At 36.1% G+C, this 18,886-nt stretch overlaps 4 protein-coding genes across 9 annotated transcripts; all 4 read right to left on the bottom strand.

Moving 5' to 3' along the window:
- Positions 1–2,552: 2,552 nt before the first annotated feature.
- LOC104727241 (transcription factor RAX3-like) lies at positions 2,553–4,308 on the bottom strand. Its single transcript, XM_010446296.2, has 3 exons — positions 3,909–4,308; positions 3,659–3,788; positions 2,553–3,544 (listed from the first exon to the last, which is right to left on the bottom strand). Exons 1-3 carry the CDS (start codon positions 4,042–4,044, stop codon positions 2,689–2,691), a joined length of 1,122 nt encoding a protein of 373 aa, XP_010444598.1. The 5' UTR covers positions 4,045–4,308; the 3' UTR covers positions 2,553–2,688.
- A 3,888-nt stretch (positions 4,309–8,196) lies between these two features.
- Positions 8,197–10,925, bottom strand: LOC104727240 (branched-chain-amino-acid aminotransferase 5, chloroplastic). Of its 2 annotated transcripts, none has more exons than XR_015572402.1 (9): positions 10,561–10,923; positions 10,201–10,473; positions 9,713–9,889; positions 9,478–9,609; positions 9,286–9,384; positions 9,083–9,199; positions 8,890–8,985; positions 8,614–8,748; positions 8,197–8,526 (listed from the first exon to the last, which is right to left on the bottom strand). XR_015572402.1 is itself a non-coding variant. In XM_010446294.3 (9 exons), the coding sequence occupies exons 1-9, from the start codon at positions 10,693–10,695 to the stop codon at positions 8,409–8,411; spliced, it is 1,260 nt and encodes a 419-aa protein (XP_010444596.1). In that variant the 5' UTR covers positions 10,696–10,925; the 3' UTR covers positions 8,197–8,408. The 2 variants fall into 2 exon arrangements, 1 of the variants encoding a protein (XP_010444596.1); XM_010446294.3 differs by having other exon boundaries at positions 8,614–8,726; positions 10,561–10,925.
- Positions 10,926–11,180: 255 nt separating this feature from the next.
- On the bottom strand, positions 11,181–15,865 carry LOC104727239 (protein CROWDED NUCLEI 4). Of its 4 annotated transcripts, none has more exons than XM_019233029.2 (10): positions 15,369–15,801; positions 14,832–15,041; positions 14,486–14,739; positions 14,120–14,390; positions 13,930–14,013; positions 12,108–13,816; positions 11,765–12,011; positions 11,575–11,680; positions 11,420–11,469; positions 11,181–11,344 (listed from the first exon to the last, which is right to left on the bottom strand). In XM_019233029.2, the coding sequence occupies exons 1-8, from the start codon at positions 15,579–15,581 to the stop codon at positions 11,639–11,641; spliced, it is 3,030 nt and encodes a 1,009-aa protein (XP_019088574.2). In that variant the 5' UTR covers positions 15,582–15,801; the 3' UTR covers positions 11,181–11,344; positions 11,420–11,469; positions 11,575–11,638. The 4 variants fall into 4 exon arrangements, with proteins under 4 accessions (XP_019088574.2, XP_087331295.1, XP_010444595.2 ...); XM_087475169.1 differs by having other exon boundaries at positions 11,792–12,011; XM_010446293.3 differs by having other exon boundaries at positions 11,181–11,469; positions 11,792–12,011; positions 15,369–15,865.
- Positions 15,866–16,135: 270 nt separating this feature from the next.
- On the bottom strand, positions 16,136–18,820 carry LOC104727238 (uncharacterized). Of its 2 annotated transcripts, none has more exons than XM_010446292.3 (10): positions 18,354–18,820; positions 18,088–18,274; positions 17,839–17,972; positions 17,654–17,766; positions 17,447–17,570; positions 17,178–17,327; positions 16,929–17,084; positions 16,765–16,844; positions 16,618–16,667; positions 16,136–16,391 (listed from the first exon to the last, which is right to left on the bottom strand). In XM_010446292.3, exons 1-10 carry the CDS (start codon positions 18,732–18,734, stop codon positions 16,237–16,239), a joined length of 1,530 nt encoding a protein of 509 aa, XP_010444594.1. In that variant the 5' UTR covers positions 18,735–18,820; the 3' UTR covers positions 16,136–16,236. The 2 variants fall into 2 exon arrangements, with proteins under 2 accessions (XP_010444594.1, XP_087331296.1); XM_087475170.1 differs by having other exon boundaries at positions 18,088–18,269; positions 18,354–18,817.
- Between the last annotated feature and the right edge of the window lie 66 nt (positions 18,821–18,886).

Below are 18,886 nucleotides of genomic sequence, written 5' to 3'. Positions count from 1 at the left end.
CCACAAACAAAATACACCTACGGTTCTCATTATCAATGGATGTTAGATTAGATAAACACATAGCTCCTTATCATCATAAATAGTAAATTGTTCATTATATCCCACATATGTCTTCAACATTAAACTATCCATGTGACCTTAACAATCTAAATGTATTTTGACATTGTTGCTCATTGTATCCTACAAATACAATACCAAAAAAAAAAAAAACTCAGTCTGTAATACTAGTTATACTACATTTATCAGTAGTACCAGTTTTACTACATTTACCATTAATACTACAAAAGCTCAAATTGGATGATTTCGGGTTCTATTCTACAATCTACTACAACTCAACCACTGAAATTCATTTGTTATCAATTTAAAGGCTTAATCGACCCATAAGCTATGGTAAACAGCCAATGTGAATTGCATAATTGCATAATTGCATAATCAAATCTATAAAACACCCAAGAGAAAAACCAATTCAATCAACTATTGTTAGATTATTTTGTTGAAGAAGGTATCTGGATTTTGAAGAAGAGCTCGATGCAGCTCCATAGTCGCGAAGAAACGGCGGCGATGGAGAGCTCTGGCGATGAAACAGCAGCGGTGGAGAGTTCTGGCGAAGAACGGCGGCAAGAAAAGAAGAGAGGATCGAGATCTATATTTTTTTCTTGTTTTTTGTTTTTAATTAAAAAATGAAAGAATAGAAGGAAGAGTATTTTAGTCAGAACATATTTCATTAAATAAAAAAGGGGTATAGAGAATAAAGAGGGAGATAAGAGATTTGTTTTACTCTAAGAGGGAGTTTTGAGATGTTTACTCGATCAAATCCGTACATATCCTTTGGAGAAAATGCAACCGTCTTAGGCCAATTTCATTTAAAATTTTACACAATTTCAAGAATATGTTAGTTCAAAATGGTCAAAGTTTGTGTAGATGAACATAGATTTTTGGTTTCGAACCCTATACCCACTCAATTATAATCCTTTTTTTTTTTTTTGGTTGAATGTTGTCATTATAAACTTTGGTTGGAAAAGTTACGGTTCTCTATCTTTGTTTCTTTCGTGCGCATGCTTGCTGTGATCGGAACGGATAGGAACCGGAACCCAATCTTTGGATTGTAGGTCGTCGTCACTAAACTTCTAACGCTTAGTTTATACTTTATACTATCGGTGAAAATCTAGTTGAAATTTTAATCAAACAAGAATGATATTTTTCCAGAGAAATTATAGCTTAGATATTTTTGCTGTTAAGTTTGGTAAATGAAAACAAATGATACATGTTCTTTTTTCCCACACCAAACTAAATTGGTATAAATGAAATGATTTTATTTGGAGGTTTGAATGGGCAAAGATATGTGCCAAACTCAAACAGGAAAAAGAGAATTTTGGGTGACATCATTTGATTCTGTGATATTCAAATTCCCAAACTGACTAGGGAGAGTTTTGAAGCTGTACGTACACCTTCGTTGAATGGGTAAGACAACTCTTCCTTTTTTTGTTTCATTTATTTATCATCATTGATTAACGATCTATGATAACAAGAGGAACCATTTCATTATAAAAGACTTTAATTATTTAAAAAATATTAATGGTTTCCAGCGACATTGTGTATGCATTGCAAACCGAAGAGATCCAAGTCGTAGTATAGTAGTCTTATTGAACCGAGGAAAAAGATATCTTTAAATTAATTAAATACTACTAATTATGTAAGAAATATAAATGACAAGTAACATTAATATATAGTTGTGCATACACACATATGTGTATTCGAGTGTTTGTCAGAGTATCTCTGATCAGACGAAGCCATATAGATCCGACCATAGACGTGTCCATATTACACCATTCTTTTAAATTATAGTTTAATAATTCTTTTTGTTGGTCGACAATTTATACTTATTTATATGATAATTCAACTACAAATATCACTTTATATGATAAAGATAAACTACAAATTTATCTTACGCTTACGTACGTATGCATTTACAGACTTATCTATGTACATTTACAAAATTATTGAATAACTGTTAGCCAAGTAATCACAGTGGTGGATTTTTTCATAAGTCAGTCAAGAAGAGTTGATATATGTGTATATAAAAGAAAAAGACAAAAAAAAAGAGTTGAATACGAAACAGGGCAGAAAATCATCCTTGGATTCTCCATTACTATAAGCACCTAACAATTACTGTTCAATATTTTTCGAGAACTATGTCTTATAACATAAATTAATATTTTAAAAAAATATTTAGTCTTTACATTAAAATAGAAAAACTTTATATTAAGAAATAGAAGAATTGTTTATATAATAATTGGTGTGATCGATGTTTGTGCGTTTAAAAGACGATCCTCTTTTAGGCTCTCAAATTTAGATTCATAGTTGTTTCCTTCTTTTTATGTGTCAGATGTAATTCGCAAAGATTATTAAATGGAAAGACCTAATTAATTAGGGGAAAAACAAAAGAAGCTAAAAGGTAGAATCACTTTCACATTTCTAAAAGCAATAACAATGAAGGAAAACTCAAAAAAGATCATAATATAGTGTTCCAATAAAGCTACGTGAAACTAAAATAAACAAATTTCTGCATGAATATTAATCTCTCAATCCATATAACTTTTCGACCATTCCCCTAAAGACACAAATTTATACAAAAATAAAAAAAAACCCTCATTATATATAAGTAAAAATAAAGTTTTGAATAAAATGTTACACATGATTTGGCCCATTGAAGTAACTTGCATCTTCGGAATTAACAAGAGAGGTTATATCCTCCCAACTTATTGTACTTTGATCCGCCGATGTACTTGTCGTTCCTCCGGCCAAAGCTGCTCCGACTCCGGCTACTGAGGAGTCTCCATAGACTTTTGTGTTCTCATTGGTCTCATGATTCACCATGTTGTTGTTGTTGCTTAAGAACATATCGTTGATTGCTTCTGTCTGAAAGTTACTGCTCCCAAACCACTGAAGCATCTCTTGCTGTTGATTTTGATGGTGATCACCACTTGTGTTTGGTAATGGTGAGTTTGTGCTGCTGCTCATGATAGAAAAGTCTCCTTCTCCTGCCCCTCCTGATCCCAAGTAGTAATTAGGATCTAGCAAAAGCTGAGAGAAGGAGAAATCAAAAGGGGTCGTCATAGAATCTTGATGTTGATGATGATGATCAGGGTTTGTCATTTCTGGTTCTTCTTCAATCTTGACCATGTTCTTGAGTGTGATCAATGGTTTTTGTTCTAGGTTACAAGACGGTTGTGTTTGGTAGTAGTTGCAGCTTGTAGGTTCCATCATCACAAGAGGTATTTGATGATGATGAGGAGGAAGCTGATGTGGTAGTAACGGCCATGGTGATGATCCAAACATGTTGTTAAGATAGAGATCGGTGCTACCATTACTTTGACCTTGTCCTTGTTGTTGTCTTTTCATCATCACCATCTCTTGCTTCATTCGCGCTTCTTGAAACTCTTTCCTTTGTTTGTTAAGAAGCTTCTTCTTCAGCCTCGTGTTCCAGTAGTTCTTGATATCGTTGTCCGTTCTTCCCGGCAATTGTGCAGCAATTATAGACCACCTGATATCAAAAAAGAGACATAGTGAGTACTCTAAGTCAAGACTAACTGACTAAGTGTGTCAATTATAATTCATATCCATGCATATGATATTATATAAGAAGTATATACAGTACCTGCTACCAATAGTAACATAGAGATTACAAATGATGTTGTCTTCTTCCTCGGAGAAGCCACCATGTTTGATGTTTGGTCTCAAATAGTTGAGCCACCTTAGCCTGCAACTCTTCCCACATCTCCTTAAACCTATACCATGTACGTATATAAATATCAACACACACACACACACACAGACATAGCCGACTGTCTCCAATATTTGGAAACTCAGTGCGAAATTTAAATCAAAAGTGAGTTTTAAGTATATACCAATCTTCTGAGGCAAAGCGATCCAGTTGCCTCCTGTTCCACTATTCTCGATGTAATCTTTGAGTTTGGCGTCTTCCTCAGGAGACCAAGGCCCTTTCTTCACGTTCGCCTTATCACAACACGGTGCTCTTCCCATCTTCTTAACTCTTGATTTTGTTTGTATTTGATCTCTCTTTCTCTTTTGGATCTCTCTCTCTTTCTCTGTCTCTCTCTCTCTCTCTCAATTATGTTGATGATAAAGAGAAGGAAGAGGATGGTGTATGATGGTGCGTGTGTGTGAGGTTTATATATACATACACGGAAATGTGTGTAAAGCTGAAAAATTATATGTGAATTGGAGAAAAATATAAAAGGAGAGAGGGAGTATATAATAGCTGGAGGAGATAGTCCTTCATGTGATGGAAGATGTCAAAAAGTAGGGCAATAAAATAAAAATGTTATACAAAAAGTGACTTTATGGAATTGGAAAATTAGATGATAAATTATGTGATAAAATATTAGTAGAGTTAAGAAATGACAGAGAAGGGGGGAGACTAATGTTTTTCTCCTTTGTCTTTGCTCATAATTTAGAATCTAGGGATTCAATTACATAAAACCTATTTTATAAATTCTCTTATACAGCAATTGGTTTTTGACAACAAGTTTCATTATGCGTAGTGCTTCTTAGCCGCCCGCCACCCTTTGACTCTTTCTCTCTTCCACACTCTTCTCCGTTTTTTTTTTTTTTGGTAATTAATTTTTTTTCCTTCTAATTTTAATATGCTTGTTTAACTTTACATCCTATTATGGTTATGGATGATATATATTAAAATTATTAATTTATTGAATGTAAACAAGTTTTAACTTCAAAGAACTACAAGATGGACATATCTAAATATAATATTGTATAATAGACATATTAGACTCGGAAATGTCTAATATATATAGGTTATATAGTCTTTTTCTTTTTGGGGACAAATATAGGTTATATAGCCTATATGTTGGAATTGATCGTTGTGTAGTCACATTTTATTTTTAGCCAATTTTTTGTTTTTAATTTCCTCCTTCATATGGTTCTATAGTAAATGTATACGCATACATATGACTTATTGTAGGATATTACACGCTATTATAGAAGTTTCCTCATGATTCATGTCCTGTCAAGTAGTGGATTATATTTTTATATTATTAAATCTTAGTGATTATATCTGATCCGCAGTTTAGGAGTGTGATTACGAAAACGACATTTCTTATATATATATAATCTAAATAGCATGCAATATACTTTAAGTTCGATAATAAAGGAAACGACATATGGTTTAGTTAATATTCATATGTGTATGTGTACAATATACATATATTTATGACATGAGATTTTGCGAAAGCTTGAAGCCCCACTTGCATGGCACATTACGCGAATAAGAAAGAAAGACCGATTATCGGATTATGTGTACTTTTATTACATGCATGTGGTAGACTTGGTCATCGAGAATGTTAGAAGAATTCAATGTATTCCAATTTGAACCAATAAGTGATTGAATTAGACTTGCATGTAGATATGTATACAAAATACCACACGCTTTTTAGTGACTCTACAACTTATATGTATTGTAGAGTCAATATTTTTTAGTGATAATTTCGTAGTATAGTACAAAGATGTGTATTATATATGTTGTCGAGATAGAGACAAATACTTCGAATGTTTGGTGATGGAAATGTGTGAATTAACTAAGAAAATTTCTAAGTCATGTATTTTATACACACAAATTCCTATTGAGTATAATCAATATAATATAGGGACCCTATAATATACTAGTTGATACCAAAAAAGTATGTAATATACTAGTTAATCAACTTATTCATAGTATATCAATATAAATAAGATAATTTATCAAATCCATCAATTTAATTCTAAAGAAATGCAACCAATTAGAATATGAAATTTGGTGGATGGTGAATCACTTGCTATTTAATATAGATTTGTCTTTTGAAAAGGAAAGGAGTTAATGATATGTGTATACCAAAAGAGATGAAAAGAAAGGCAGAGATATTGAAATTTGTGAGAGTAAATTCCGTTATGGTTGGTGAACAAAATTTTGCCAACCCTCTGAGAAAATTTACCACTAACTTTTCTAGATCAGGTACGTACGATTTAATCTATTATTAATCTCCTTCAGAAAATTTTGTAGTAAAATATATAACAAGTTATAACATTAAAAATGACAAAGTTTCAAACTCACGGTGACAATACTGATCTGATAGATGGGTTTGTTTAATGCATCGATAAATAAAGCCACTTAATAATCATGCACTACTAAAATTTGTACCTAATGACGCCTGTCCCATGGACCCAAAATCAAATTTTAATCAAAGATTTGATAGGGATGTTATATATCTATCAATGATAATTTAATTCAATAAATTTGATACTTAGACTTATTTTCCACGGCAGCTGAGATTAAGGAACAAGAAAACCTACTATACCTCTTATTAGAATGGCGTCACAATTTTTGGATCTTCTTGTATAAACGTATTCTCTTAATCTTTTATGTAAGATAAGTTGGTCAATTTTGGGTGTATTGTTTACTATAATTTAGTTCCTTGCAAAACAAGTGAAATATATACGACTGAATGAATGGTATACACTGAATAATATGTAAATCATAAAACAAATAAACGTGAACTGTAACTATTAATCGATTAATTTTCGTGTTAAACAAAACGAGCCAAAAGGCTTCTAGAGGGAAATTAATGAAGGTTGACTTGTCTTGTGATGGTTAATAAAGGGTTAAAAGTCAAAGCACTTGTAAAGTAATAAAAAGTCTTCAAATTATTGAGGTATTAGTCACTGTTTATATGTTTTTGTGGAATAAAATATGTATCGTCATGGATAAAATATCTTTGTTTATGGAAAAGTTAAAATTAAAGTAAATTTGAACTTTGAAGCTAAGGGTAATCAACAGGGGAAAAAAGTGTATTCAGATTTCAACAACACTAGTATGAAACAGGAATTGGTCTTGCATCATATAGGCCAACCCTTCTTTTTCAAAATTCTCATATAAATAGTTTGTATTATTGAGCTATTATAATGTTACTTCCAGTTTACCATGCTATATATACATGACATTTAATTTATCACGCTAAAATGTCAAAAACAAAATTCTTCCTTGTCTTAATTTCTCCGTAGTAACCAAAAATTGTGTTTACAAATATCAAGTAATGTGTTACGTACAGGTTTTGATATCATTAAGATCATGTTTTATTTTCTTAAAAATCAGTTATTAAACCAAAGGCGTTGGAAATCTGTATCCGAGATCAAAACATATGGTTTCGAATTTGAATCAAATGTTTTTTGTTTGTATAAATGGAATCAGTTTGTAAAAAAGAAAGAAAGGTGATAAGACACATACGATTGACTAGAAATCAATTATTCATAAACAAACAACTTGGAAAACAAAAATTAGTGTAAAAAGGAAGAAAAAGAATAGTAAGTCAAAAGGTAAAGGGGAAAAAATAAGGTCACAATGCAATGTACAGTATATCTCAAGGCATCTATCTCTCTTCTATGATTCTATTTCTTCTTTCTCATACTTTTTGTAGGATCCATTTACTTTTTGGAAGCATTTTAAAGAGATGAAAAAAAAAATGTGAGTTCATGATATGACTCTCGTGACAAATGTACGCTCTCTTTTAGTTACATGCACTAATCTTTAGAATAGTTTTTATATAAAACATGTTATAATTATATCGTAATCATGAGATAATCATGACATCCTTTTACATAAAGCTTTACGTCTCCTCTTGTCGCTAGAGGCTTAATGAGTTTCATATGATCCTTTCAAATATATAGTAGTAGCATATAACTTTTTTCTAATAATAATTGGAAAAAGAGTTATAAGGATTTTGCTTGGAGAATGTTTATAGAAATTATTTGGTAATTATAAGGATTTAAATCAGGATAGGAGGGAAATGTGTCGGTCATAAAAACACAGATAGTGGGGTTTAGATTTAGATTTTTGGGTGACCAAGTACGTAACTATTTTTATAAATAAAAGAAAACACACGTCAAGTTGCATGGAGAAGCTGTCACTCATTAAGCAAATAAAAAGCCACAAATCAGCGCCGAGCTCTTCTCTCATTTTTACACGCAAAATGTGTTTTTAATTCTTCGCCATGAGCTTTGTGATACATAGACAGCTACATCATCCTTCATACATGCACTTTTAAATTCGAAAACAATTCCAAAGATGTGATAAGATTACTTACACTCTATAGCCAGTCTGACCAGATTCTGAACTCAACCATGAAGTTTGGGAAATGATACAACGAGTGTATTTATGTGACTGGTACCGTAATTTGCATAGCATGTTAATTCGTGCTAGAACATGGCCTTTTTCCTGTTTTATCTATGTTAAAGACAAAGATTATTGTTTATCGTTTCAAGAATCAGAAACTAGAAGCCTCAGAAGCATGAAATTCTAGTATCTACATACAAATCCACATATATCGTTCTTCACTGGTTTAACTCAACTGAACAGTCCAGTTCATGTTATCTTCGGTTAGACCCATTTGGAGGCTCGTCAAGGAAGTGTACAGCTGTTTCGAGACAGTTCCAAAGCCATCTTCTCCATAAGAAAACCTAACAGATATCGGAAAATTTGTTTTCATTTAAACTCTGCGGCTTCATTAGCTTTTTAATTAAATGGGGAGATAAAAGGTTTGGTACCTTTGGCTTTTGTAAGTAATGCTTCCGACCGGAGATAAAACGACAGCCGTTCCTGTGCAGAAAACCTCATCCGCTTCTACCAATTCATCAACTGTCACATTTCGTTCCTCCACCTGAAATACCAGAATTAGGACCCTAAACCGAACCAAAAGTGAACCGTTGTTAAACCACCGACAAAACCATGAGGTATTTGCAGTGCATAGCATTCCTATGTTTTCTGACCTACTTGATCCTGAATGTTACCAAGAGCTTTGAAGAAGGGAAATTTGATTTTACCTTGAAACCTTGGCTACGAGCCACTTCGATAATACTCTTCCGGGTAATTCCAGGCAAGATGGTTCCTTTGATTTCAGGAGTAGAGATCACATTATCCTGTACAAAAGAAGAGCCCAACAAGTAAACAACGAGTTCTCATTTCCGGTAAGAAGCTTCTGAGATGTTCCAACAAAAAATGATATATAATCATCACCTTCACAATGAAAATATTGCAAGATGAAACCTCCTCGAGATATCTGTTGTGAACGCAATCAAGATATAAAACATCAGAATACCCTTTAGCTTTCGCAATCGACTGTGCCTTCAAGACCTAAAAAATTGTAAGTCTTATTTATTAGGCTTTTTGATAACAGAGGAAAATGAATATTGAAAAAGAGCTTTCAGCTATGTACTTACTGCAGCATAATTACCAATGGTTTTAACACCTCCAGTACCGCCAGGAGTTGCACGATGGAATTCACTTTCAACAATCAAGTTGATCGGCGCCACACCTTCCTGCAAAAGATTACGTAAGGCTCAGGAAAACAAAATGATGAATATAGAAAATTGGATCAGACCAAAAGGCAAAAAAAAAAAAAAAAAAAAAACCTTGAAGTAGTTCCCAACAGGTGAAACAAAGATAAGGAAAGTGTATTCAGGAGCAGGAGCAAGGCCAAGAACAGCTCCAGTTCCCATTAGCAATGGCCTTATGTATAATGATCCTTTACCTGGAGGTGGAATCTATATATAGTAATAAAGTAAATCAATAGCTGAGTGATGCAACACAACAACACCTGAATAGCCTTTTTCTCAAAAGAAGAGGGAGAGTGATCCAATTAATTACCCAGCGTTTGTTAGCTAATACAGTTGTTTTCACAGCCTCAACAAACTGTTGGACGGTTGGAGAAGGCATGCACATTCTGTCAGCACCGTTCCTCATTCGGATGGCGTTCTCCTCGGGACGGAAGAGGAGTATATTACCGTCTTGTTTTCTGTAAGCCTTAAGACCTTCAAACAAACCCTAAGAAAAAAACAAGGTATCACTATATATACAACCAAGCCGGTGATGTAGAAATAACAAAACAAGGTATCAGAACTTGAACATTTCAACTACCGAACCACATGGCCTGCTAAATAATTCTCAAACATCAAGTCCAAAAAGTAGAGAAACTAAGCTACTTAACGTAACAGAGAATCTTCATAGAAACTTAAACTAAACAGAGCAATTCAAGTGGATCACAATTACAATTCCATGTCAAAGAATCTGACATACTCGAGTTCCACAGAACAAAGTTAGGTACAAAGAAATCATTGACAATGAGAGAAACATACTTGTCCGTAGTTGAGGACAGCAGCTGAAGGGTTAACCTCAATGTTGCCAAATGGTTCCAATTGACCATTAGAGAAATCACCACCACGGCTACATCTCATGGAGTACATGTAATCCGTAGGCTTAAGACCAAAATCGATCTTGTCCCAATCAATTTCAATTTCGGCTAATTCAGTCACATCGGTGCTGTAAGAATTAGAGGACACGGCGTCGCATCGATTACGGGAAACTTCATGAATGATGATGAAACTGGAAGAGATGGAACAAGGACGAATCTACCAAGAATTTAAAAAAAAAAAAAATGTTAAGAGATTTCTAGTTAAAATAAACTGAGTGATTTTATTTTATATAAATTAATTTACCCTGAGAGAGGAAGACGGCGAGTTTCTGATGGAGGAGAAAGGGTAGTGGAGGCGCGTGGTGGAAGCGGCGGCGCGTGAAGGATATGGGATGTAATTTTGATGAAAACCTCCTGAGATTACGCCGCCTCTCTCCATTGCTCGTAACTGTGATGATGTTGATCTTTTTGAGTTTTGACTGTCTCAACTGTGTTATTTTGACTCGCGCCGCTGATGCGGACTCACTATATTATCACGACACCCTCTCTTTTTTACCTTTTTACCCTTTGTTAAATTAGTACTATTTACTCATTTTCTGTCAATTTTTCCCGACATTATTATCAGCCATAAAAGGGATTTTTGATCATCCAACTTATTCCCCCTTACAAAGTCAAATTGACAATTAAATTATCATAAACATTATTACTTGCAACATTTTTTAATTCTAGCCATTGAAACTGTGTGCTGGGCTATGAACAAACCTAAAGACTGGACCAGCCCAGCCCAATTTCGTTGATGGAGGAAATAAGCTTATGTAACAGACAGACGACAAGAGAAGAGAATAGTTTTCTTATGGGGGGGGGGGGGGTGGGGGATGATGATGATGAGAGCTATCAAAGACATCACATCGACACAAGAAACAATAATAAAACCCGCAACTCTCATTTCAACTTTTTAGTGTTTTGAAACCCACAAATCATCATATTCTCTCAAAATACATACACACGCTGCATGCAACACACAAGAAACCAAACGCTTCTTTCCTACCCTACCCCTTCCCTAACCAAACACACTACTCACTTCAAATCTGAAAAACAACAACGACAATGATTATCACATTCAGATTTCGAGTTTTAAAATTCAATCAAATCCATTTACATACCCCTTATCTTCTCTAAAAGCAAGCAACTCCCAAAAGGATTCATAGAGCTTCTGCATTAACAGACAACAAACAACAACTCCAGTTAGTGACTTTAAACTTTATGAGACCACATGTGGGGGGGGGGGGGGGGGGGGGTACAGACTGTGTAGCAGTACCTTATATGCATATATCTCCTTTTCCTACATAGCTTTAGTCATTATTCTTCTTCGTCAAGTGCACTCATGTTTCAATACCACCATCATCGGAAGCGTTTATCCCGGTCTACAACAAAAGCCAAGGGGTATTATTATTCATTCCTTATCAAGTGTGTTGAAAAAACTATGAGAAACTTTCAAGAAATACTACCTGATCGCAACTTTCAAGAAATACTACCTGATCGCAATCACTATCTGGTTTCTCCTCTCCCATTCCTGCTTCAGTAGGATTTTCTGAGTAGTCAAGGGTTGTGACTTTGTTGGTCACCTCTGTCTCACAGGTTACTGTCGTCACCTTAACGGTCTCACTGATGACTACCATACCACTTGGCATCTGGGTTTGGCTTGATGGCAGTTCATGTTTGTCTTCAGGCACGTTTTGTGGGCTTGAAATGACACTGAAAATTACAAGATGCAAGACCCCAAATCGTTGGTAACAGAAAAACAAGAACGAAACAATTCTATAAATTTGCTATTTAAGTATCAGATTTTACCTCTGGGTATCAGCTTCATCAGAAGATTTTTGGGTAACATCATGTTTCCTCTTCTTGTTATTGCTTGGTTCGCTAGTGTCAGTTCCAGCTGCATTACCTCTTCTTTTCCTTCCTGCTTCAAGTCTTTCTACTGCAATAGACATCCCCTCAGTGTAAGCCTTTTCTTCTCTTTTCGATGAATCTAGCTTCAACATTTCTGAAGGCAATCCTCCTTCTTCTTCTTCATGTTGATGCATTCGGGAAGATTTTTCTGGAGAAGACTTGAATATCAGATTAGTGTATCGTTTTATCCATGAATATGGAGTGGCAGATGAAGGTGCTGAGCCGTTCTGTCTTTCCAAAGAAGAGTTGTAGCCATCTTCGCTATTACTCACAGTGCTGACTCCATTTTGCAACTCTAGTTCATCATCCCTAGAAACAACCTTCTGCTTCAAAGCAGAAACCTTTTCCCAGCTACGCTCTAAATTGGACAGCTGCATTTTAGCCATTGACATATCATCTAAAGCGACTTTCAGATTCTCTAATTTCTTCAGTTCTTCAATCTCATGTCGGATTTCCTCTCTTTCAGCTTGAAGCATATGCCTTTGCTTCTCTAGTTTTTCTCTTTGCACCTTTAGCTCCTCAATCGAATCCTTTAACTCAGCCCACTCCCTCTCTCTTCTTTCACGATCCAGTTTAATTTCCAACCTCTCAGCATCCAACCTCTTCAGTTCTACTTGGAGATGCTCTAACTCGATTTCGGCGGTTTCCTTCAGAGACTTTATGCGCTCCTCCTCCAACTTCTTCTCTTGCTCAAAAGCCTTCTCTCTCTCCCTGGAAGCATTTTCCAATTCTTCTCGTTTACTTCCGATGCAATACTCCAACTCCCTTTTCTGCATCTCAATTCCCAACAAGAAATCAGCTCTCTCACCTTGTATTTTGCTAAGCCAGTCAGAATGCTCCTCCACCATCTTATTCATGAATTCTTCTCGCTCTTGGTTTAGTGCATCCACATCGTGTTTGTGCTGATTTCTCAATGCATCTCTTTCCTCTTTGATGTTATCACGCTCGTCCTTGAGATACAGTGAAAAAGCCTCCCTTTGACGAGTTATATACTCTGCTTCTTTTCTTAACTCTTCCCTTTTCACATCAATGTGTTCCCACTCAGCTTCAAATTCAGCTTTCTCCACCTTCAATCTATCTGCTTCAGCAAACATTTCAAGCTTTTGAGCCCTCAAATCATCTAACTCCTCCTTGAGTCTCATCTCTAAAGTAGATAATTCGCTTGTCTCACTCTTCAAGGCTTCAAGTTTTTCTGTTGCAGAATCAACACGTTTTCTCTTGTCTTCTAATGACACCAACGACTGCTGCAGATCTAGGTCCAATTTTCTAAGCCGTTCCTTCTCATTCTCCAGTAGAGTTTTCTTACGGTTGTTTTCTTCCTCTGTAGCAATCAAGTTCTTCTCTTTCTCATCAAGAGCATAAGACCTCTCTGTTATATCCTTTTCTTTCTCTGCCAATGCTCTTAATTGAACTTCCAAGTCATGCTCCCTTTCACCAACTAGGTCTTCCCTCTGCTTGATATCAACCTCCCTTAATTCAGAAGCCCGTCTCTTGCTCTCCATTTCATCATCCACCAATTTGCTCTTACGTCCCAATTCTGCTTCCACATCGGATTTTCTTTTCCTCAGGATAACTTCTTGATTCGCTAAGACATTCTGAATTAGTTCCTGTATTGATTGTTTAAAGGAGTTTTCATTAAATCTAGAAAACAAATGAGCACAAAACTAAAAAAGTATGACTGATAACTACAAGGTTGGTTGGATTGAACAAGTAAACTCACAGATTCCTTGCTGGCAATTTTTGCTTCAGCAACAAGCAGCTCTTGCTCCTTCTTAAGTAGTGAAGATTCCCTTTCAGAGAAGGCCTGTTTTCGCAAGGAAAAAAAATGAAACAGTACTATCTTGTCTGAATTTTTATTAAAGATGTATCATGCAAAACCAGAAATAAAAGATACTTGTGTGTATACAAACCTCTTCTCTTTTAGCAAGCAACGCTAGAGCGATCTCCAAATTGGACTTTTTGTCTAAGAAGTCTTTACGTTCCTCCTCAAATGTGGTCTTTGCAGACTCTAACCCCTTTTGAAGTTCAGCTAATTCTTGGGATTTCGCAAATATGTGCTCTTCTCTTTGGTTTAGTGAAACTTGTGCATCCAATAACATTTCATGCTCTTGCTGCAAGCTCGTCCGCCTCTCATTTAAAGTCCGTCGCTCAATAATCATCTCGTTCTCTTTCGTTTCAGATCTAAACCAAGTAAAGAAAGAACCAACTCAACACCTAAATACCACAACTTAATAGTCCAAGTTTTAAAGTCCAGTTCACTGAGACGAAAGACATACTCAGACTTGAAAGATGCAAGACGCCGAGCAAGATCATCTTCACGACTTTCGACTTCCTTCAGTTTCCTCTCTGCAACTCGGTGGTAACGGTTAGCTTCAGCTTGTAAAGCTTCTGCTGAGCGCATTTTTGCTTCAGCATCTGCAAATTTCTTCAGGGCATCCTCAATCATAATATGAGCTTCAGACATTCTACTCTCAGCAGAAACTTTCGTCTCGGCACATTCTGCACGCATCTCATGCAAAGTCTTCTCCAACTGAGAAAAAAAAAAAAAAGAACAATACAAAATCAATAGAACAGACTGAAAATAACCTAGTTCTGCTGGCTCTCAAAGTCAAGAGGTCTTACACTAGAGATACACTCTTTCGCAACCCCTACATCCTTCTTCAAACTCTCTTCTCGTTTCTTCGCTTCAGCTAAGGCAGAGACATATGCAGATTGACCTCGCCTATGTGCTAGGTCGGCCTCATCCACAGAGGCCTTAACCTCCTCATACTTTGACAGCAATTCGTTTTTCTCCAAAAGGAGAAGACCCATGTTGTGTTGGTAATCATAAACCTACATGAAAAACGCGATCAATATAGCAATGCCAATAGGGGTTTCTGATCAAACACCCAACATAAAATAAAAACTGGCCAATATCACAATCTCAAAAGAGGAAACAAAATCGAAACTTTAAAACTCCACACAAGCAAAGCAATAACTGCAGACCCATGAGTGTAACGTATATGACTGACGAATCAAACTTAAAAGGGCACAAAGCAATCCCAGTAATTATAACCCTCTCCTTAGTCAGTTTCATTGAGTTCCCGCCTAGACTACTACTCTAGTGCTACAACCAAACTAAAGAATGAAATTTTTTTCAAGAAGAATCGAAAAGCAAACCTCAGATTCCAGCTTGGCGATGTAAGCAATTAGGGCAGCTTTATCTCTCTCCTTGATTGATTGTTCATCAAACCCAGCTTCCTTGAGACGCTTCCACATGACTTCTTCAGATAAAGGGCTTTTCAAAACCCTAGAATTAGGAGTAATCGCCAATCTGTTAGTAGCCGCCGTACTCGGCGTTATCGGAAATCGTTCCGAACTAGAAGTTGTCATCGTTTATCTTAACCGCACAATGAATTAAACTGAACCAAGATTTCTCCGATCTCCGACACGGTGATGATTGTCTCTTTCACTTTTTTTTTTTTTTTTTTTTTTTTATCTCTCTCCCTCACAACAACAAAGAAAGGTTCTGTGACAGTGCGTCGTAGAGAAGTCTAGTCTCTCTCTTTTTTTTAGGTCGACGATTTAGTCAAAAGGGGTTTTTTATTCGAGCAGTCAAACTATCAAAACGTCGGCGTTTTAAAGCCTTTTTGATAGTTTGACTGCTCGTTTTTAGCGGCCAATACCAAAATTTTCCATTTAGTTTAAAAGAAAGTGATTAATATGGTAATTAAATTTTCCAAAGAGTCGTGACTGTTGGTAATTAAATTTTAGATTTTTCTAGCGTAACCACTAATTGTCTCATACTCTGTCCTTCACTTAAAAGTTTTAAACCAGATGTCACTGAAAATTTAATATTTAAAAGATATGATTCTTTAAGAACTTCTTTACTCACTTGACAGATGTGTTGTGTGTATAGCCAGCCTACTCATAACTACTACTATTAATTTTGTCTTTCTTTTGTATCTTTTTTATTAAACCCGATGGATCGGTTAGAGAGTTTCCAGCTTCCGAATTTCGTTGGACGATGATTCTTTACATTCTTCTCCTACCAAGAACGTTTTAACAAAGAAACCTTTGCTTCTTTTTCAAGTCGATAAGTTTCAATCCATCCTTCAATCAACCCTATCTCCGCTTCTCGCTGGTCCACAAGCCATTTTGGGTCATTTGGTGTCGATGGTCGTAGATCCAAATGATGTGCACCTGAGAAAAAAAAGAAGCCATCATCAACCTTGTTTCTGATTTTGAAAGAGAACGGATGATTTGAGATAGATAGATATACCAAACTAATTCATAGCATTGATTTGAATTGTGGGTTTATGGGATTTAATGACAAGTAGACTGCTGCTATCATGATTAAACGGTCAAGCCAATGCAAATGAACGAACATACGAGTTACATGAGAGATTGTTGAGGCTTTGAGTTATACCTTCTTTCGTGACAAGAGCAACAATGGTATCCGATAAGTTCTTGAGAACACTGCATTTTTAGGAGTCAAATCAACCATTCATCCTATTACGAGATCTGTTTTGTAAAATAGGTCTCGGGTCTGAGGTAAAGGGAGTAATGTACTTACCTACCACCACTCCAAGGATCTAACAGACCATTTGAGAAAATGATGTTACTTCCAAACGACTTCAGTGTGGTCTCTATGTCCTTTTACATTAGAGAGAGAGAGAGGGTAAAGATTCAGATTATGACATAGAATGAATCTTTGAGTTTATCAAAAGAATGTCTTACATGTCCACCGAACTCTGTTGTGGCCCATTTGGGTCTTGGATTGACTCGGAATGTATCCCAGCATTCCTCTTTGTACGAAGAGTAATTGAAATCATCAGCTGGAAACATGCTGTTTTCCTGGCTGCTAGACATCGGCATTACCATCTCCGTGCACGCCTATTGTAAACAGATATTGAAAGTGCTTAACTGGTAGATTCACTGACAATTATCGGAAAAAGGAAGACAAAGAAAGGCAGTTGTTCTTCGTACCTGCCAGTTCCATCCGTCCAAACCATGAGGGTCGTCATCCAACTCGAAGCAGTCAACATTCCCAGTGTAATTGTAGTACACACTTACTCCTGCATATATACGATCTAGGATGCTAGCATCACTATTTGCACCGTCAATTTTTCTGCAGACCTATAGAAAGATAATCAAATGATGACAATCCAAATGAGTATTCTTGGATTTTCTCCTATCATATGGTTTTGGGAAAATAATATTGGAAAATCATAAAGTGTTACTTTCCGAAAATATACCTCTCTAATGGGATGTCCAGGCAAAGGCATCATGAAGTCAGCAGGATATGGATAGTCCACCATTGCCAAATAACTATAAGCAGAGTCCAGCCAGTCGGAAAGGTCATCAGTACTGTTCAACACCCTGAAGATAGAGCAACAAACCATTACAGTATTACTATTTAGTACGCTTTACAAGCGCACACTAACTCCGATTTATTTGTTTACCTACAAAAGTGGAAAGTTTTCGTCAACTGCTGAAGGCCATTCTCCTTCTGACCCTCAGCTATTATTGCATCCCATGAGTTCTTAATAGTGTTGAAGCAGCTAATACTCTCACGCTACAACAACCACAACCAATAACACAATCACGATATGAAACGAGAAAGACATAATAAAGTCAATTGACTAACCTTGAAATCATTTGATGCAATGTCATAAAATGTCTCAGGAGGAACAATATCTTCAAACTGAAGAATTGGAGCGGAGGAAGCTAAAGCTCCTATTGCAATGTGAGGATACTTAAGCCTCATCCATGCTGCTAACACTGTTGTATATCAGTAAACAACAAAAACAAAATAAATAATCTCATCCAAAAGCATTCTCATTCCACCAACACAAAAAAAAAAAAAAAAAAACAGTATATATGATTCCTTACTTACTTCCACCATATGATCCACCAAACAACACAACTGGGCATGCTTCAGCAGACAAGTTGCGTTTCAAATCAGTCACAAAAACAGCAAAATCAGCAAGGGCTTGCTCAGTTGTGAGATATGATAAAGTGGTAGCGTTCTTGTAAGCTTCATCCCTGCTTCCATAAGGCATCGACTCTCCATAATACCTATGCTATACCAAAATCCCTAAAATCAGTAACGAATTGCTAATTTTGGGGAAATCAAAGAGGAGAGAAAACACAAAAACGAACCTCCGGGAAAACAAGCAAGGCACCAAACTTAGGAGCGATGTCCCAAATGAATCCAGAATTTGTAGCAAACCATTCAATATCACCTTCGTTGCCGCAGTAGAGGAAGATAGGCGCGAGCGAAGAGGCACCAAGCCAGTGATCGGAATTGATAAGATATCGTTGCTGGAATTTGGGAAGATCGGCGAAGCTGAAGTGGTCAAGCTGCTGAGAGAAGAACTTGGTCTCGTATCGGTACTCGTTTCGATCTCCCCGGAACGGCTTGATTCTGGCTCGGTTCTGGTTATTGTAGCGAGGGAAACGAGGTAAAAGCTTGAAAGAAGACGAGATAGTGATGACGTAAACGAAAGTGATGATCAGAAGCACGCAAAACTGGTTCGCCATGACTCTCTCTCTCTCTCTCTCTCTCTCTCTCTCTCTCTCTCAAGCCCCCCAAGCTTTACTGATACTTTTACACAGTAACAGTCACTAAAGGGTGGACATTAAACCGAACCAAAAAATCCCATCAAACCGACATTGAACCAAATTATCATATT

Source organism: Camelina sativa, chromosome 11 (genome assembly GCF_030686135.1).
Source record: "Camelina sativa cultivar CO46 ecotype springtype chromosome 11, ASM3068613v1".
Lineage (NCBI taxonomy): Eukaryota > Viridiplantae > Streptophyta > Magnoliopsida > Brassicales > Brassicaceae > Camelina > Camelina sativa.
This window is presented reverse-complemented; position numbering and strand designations above follow the sequence as displayed.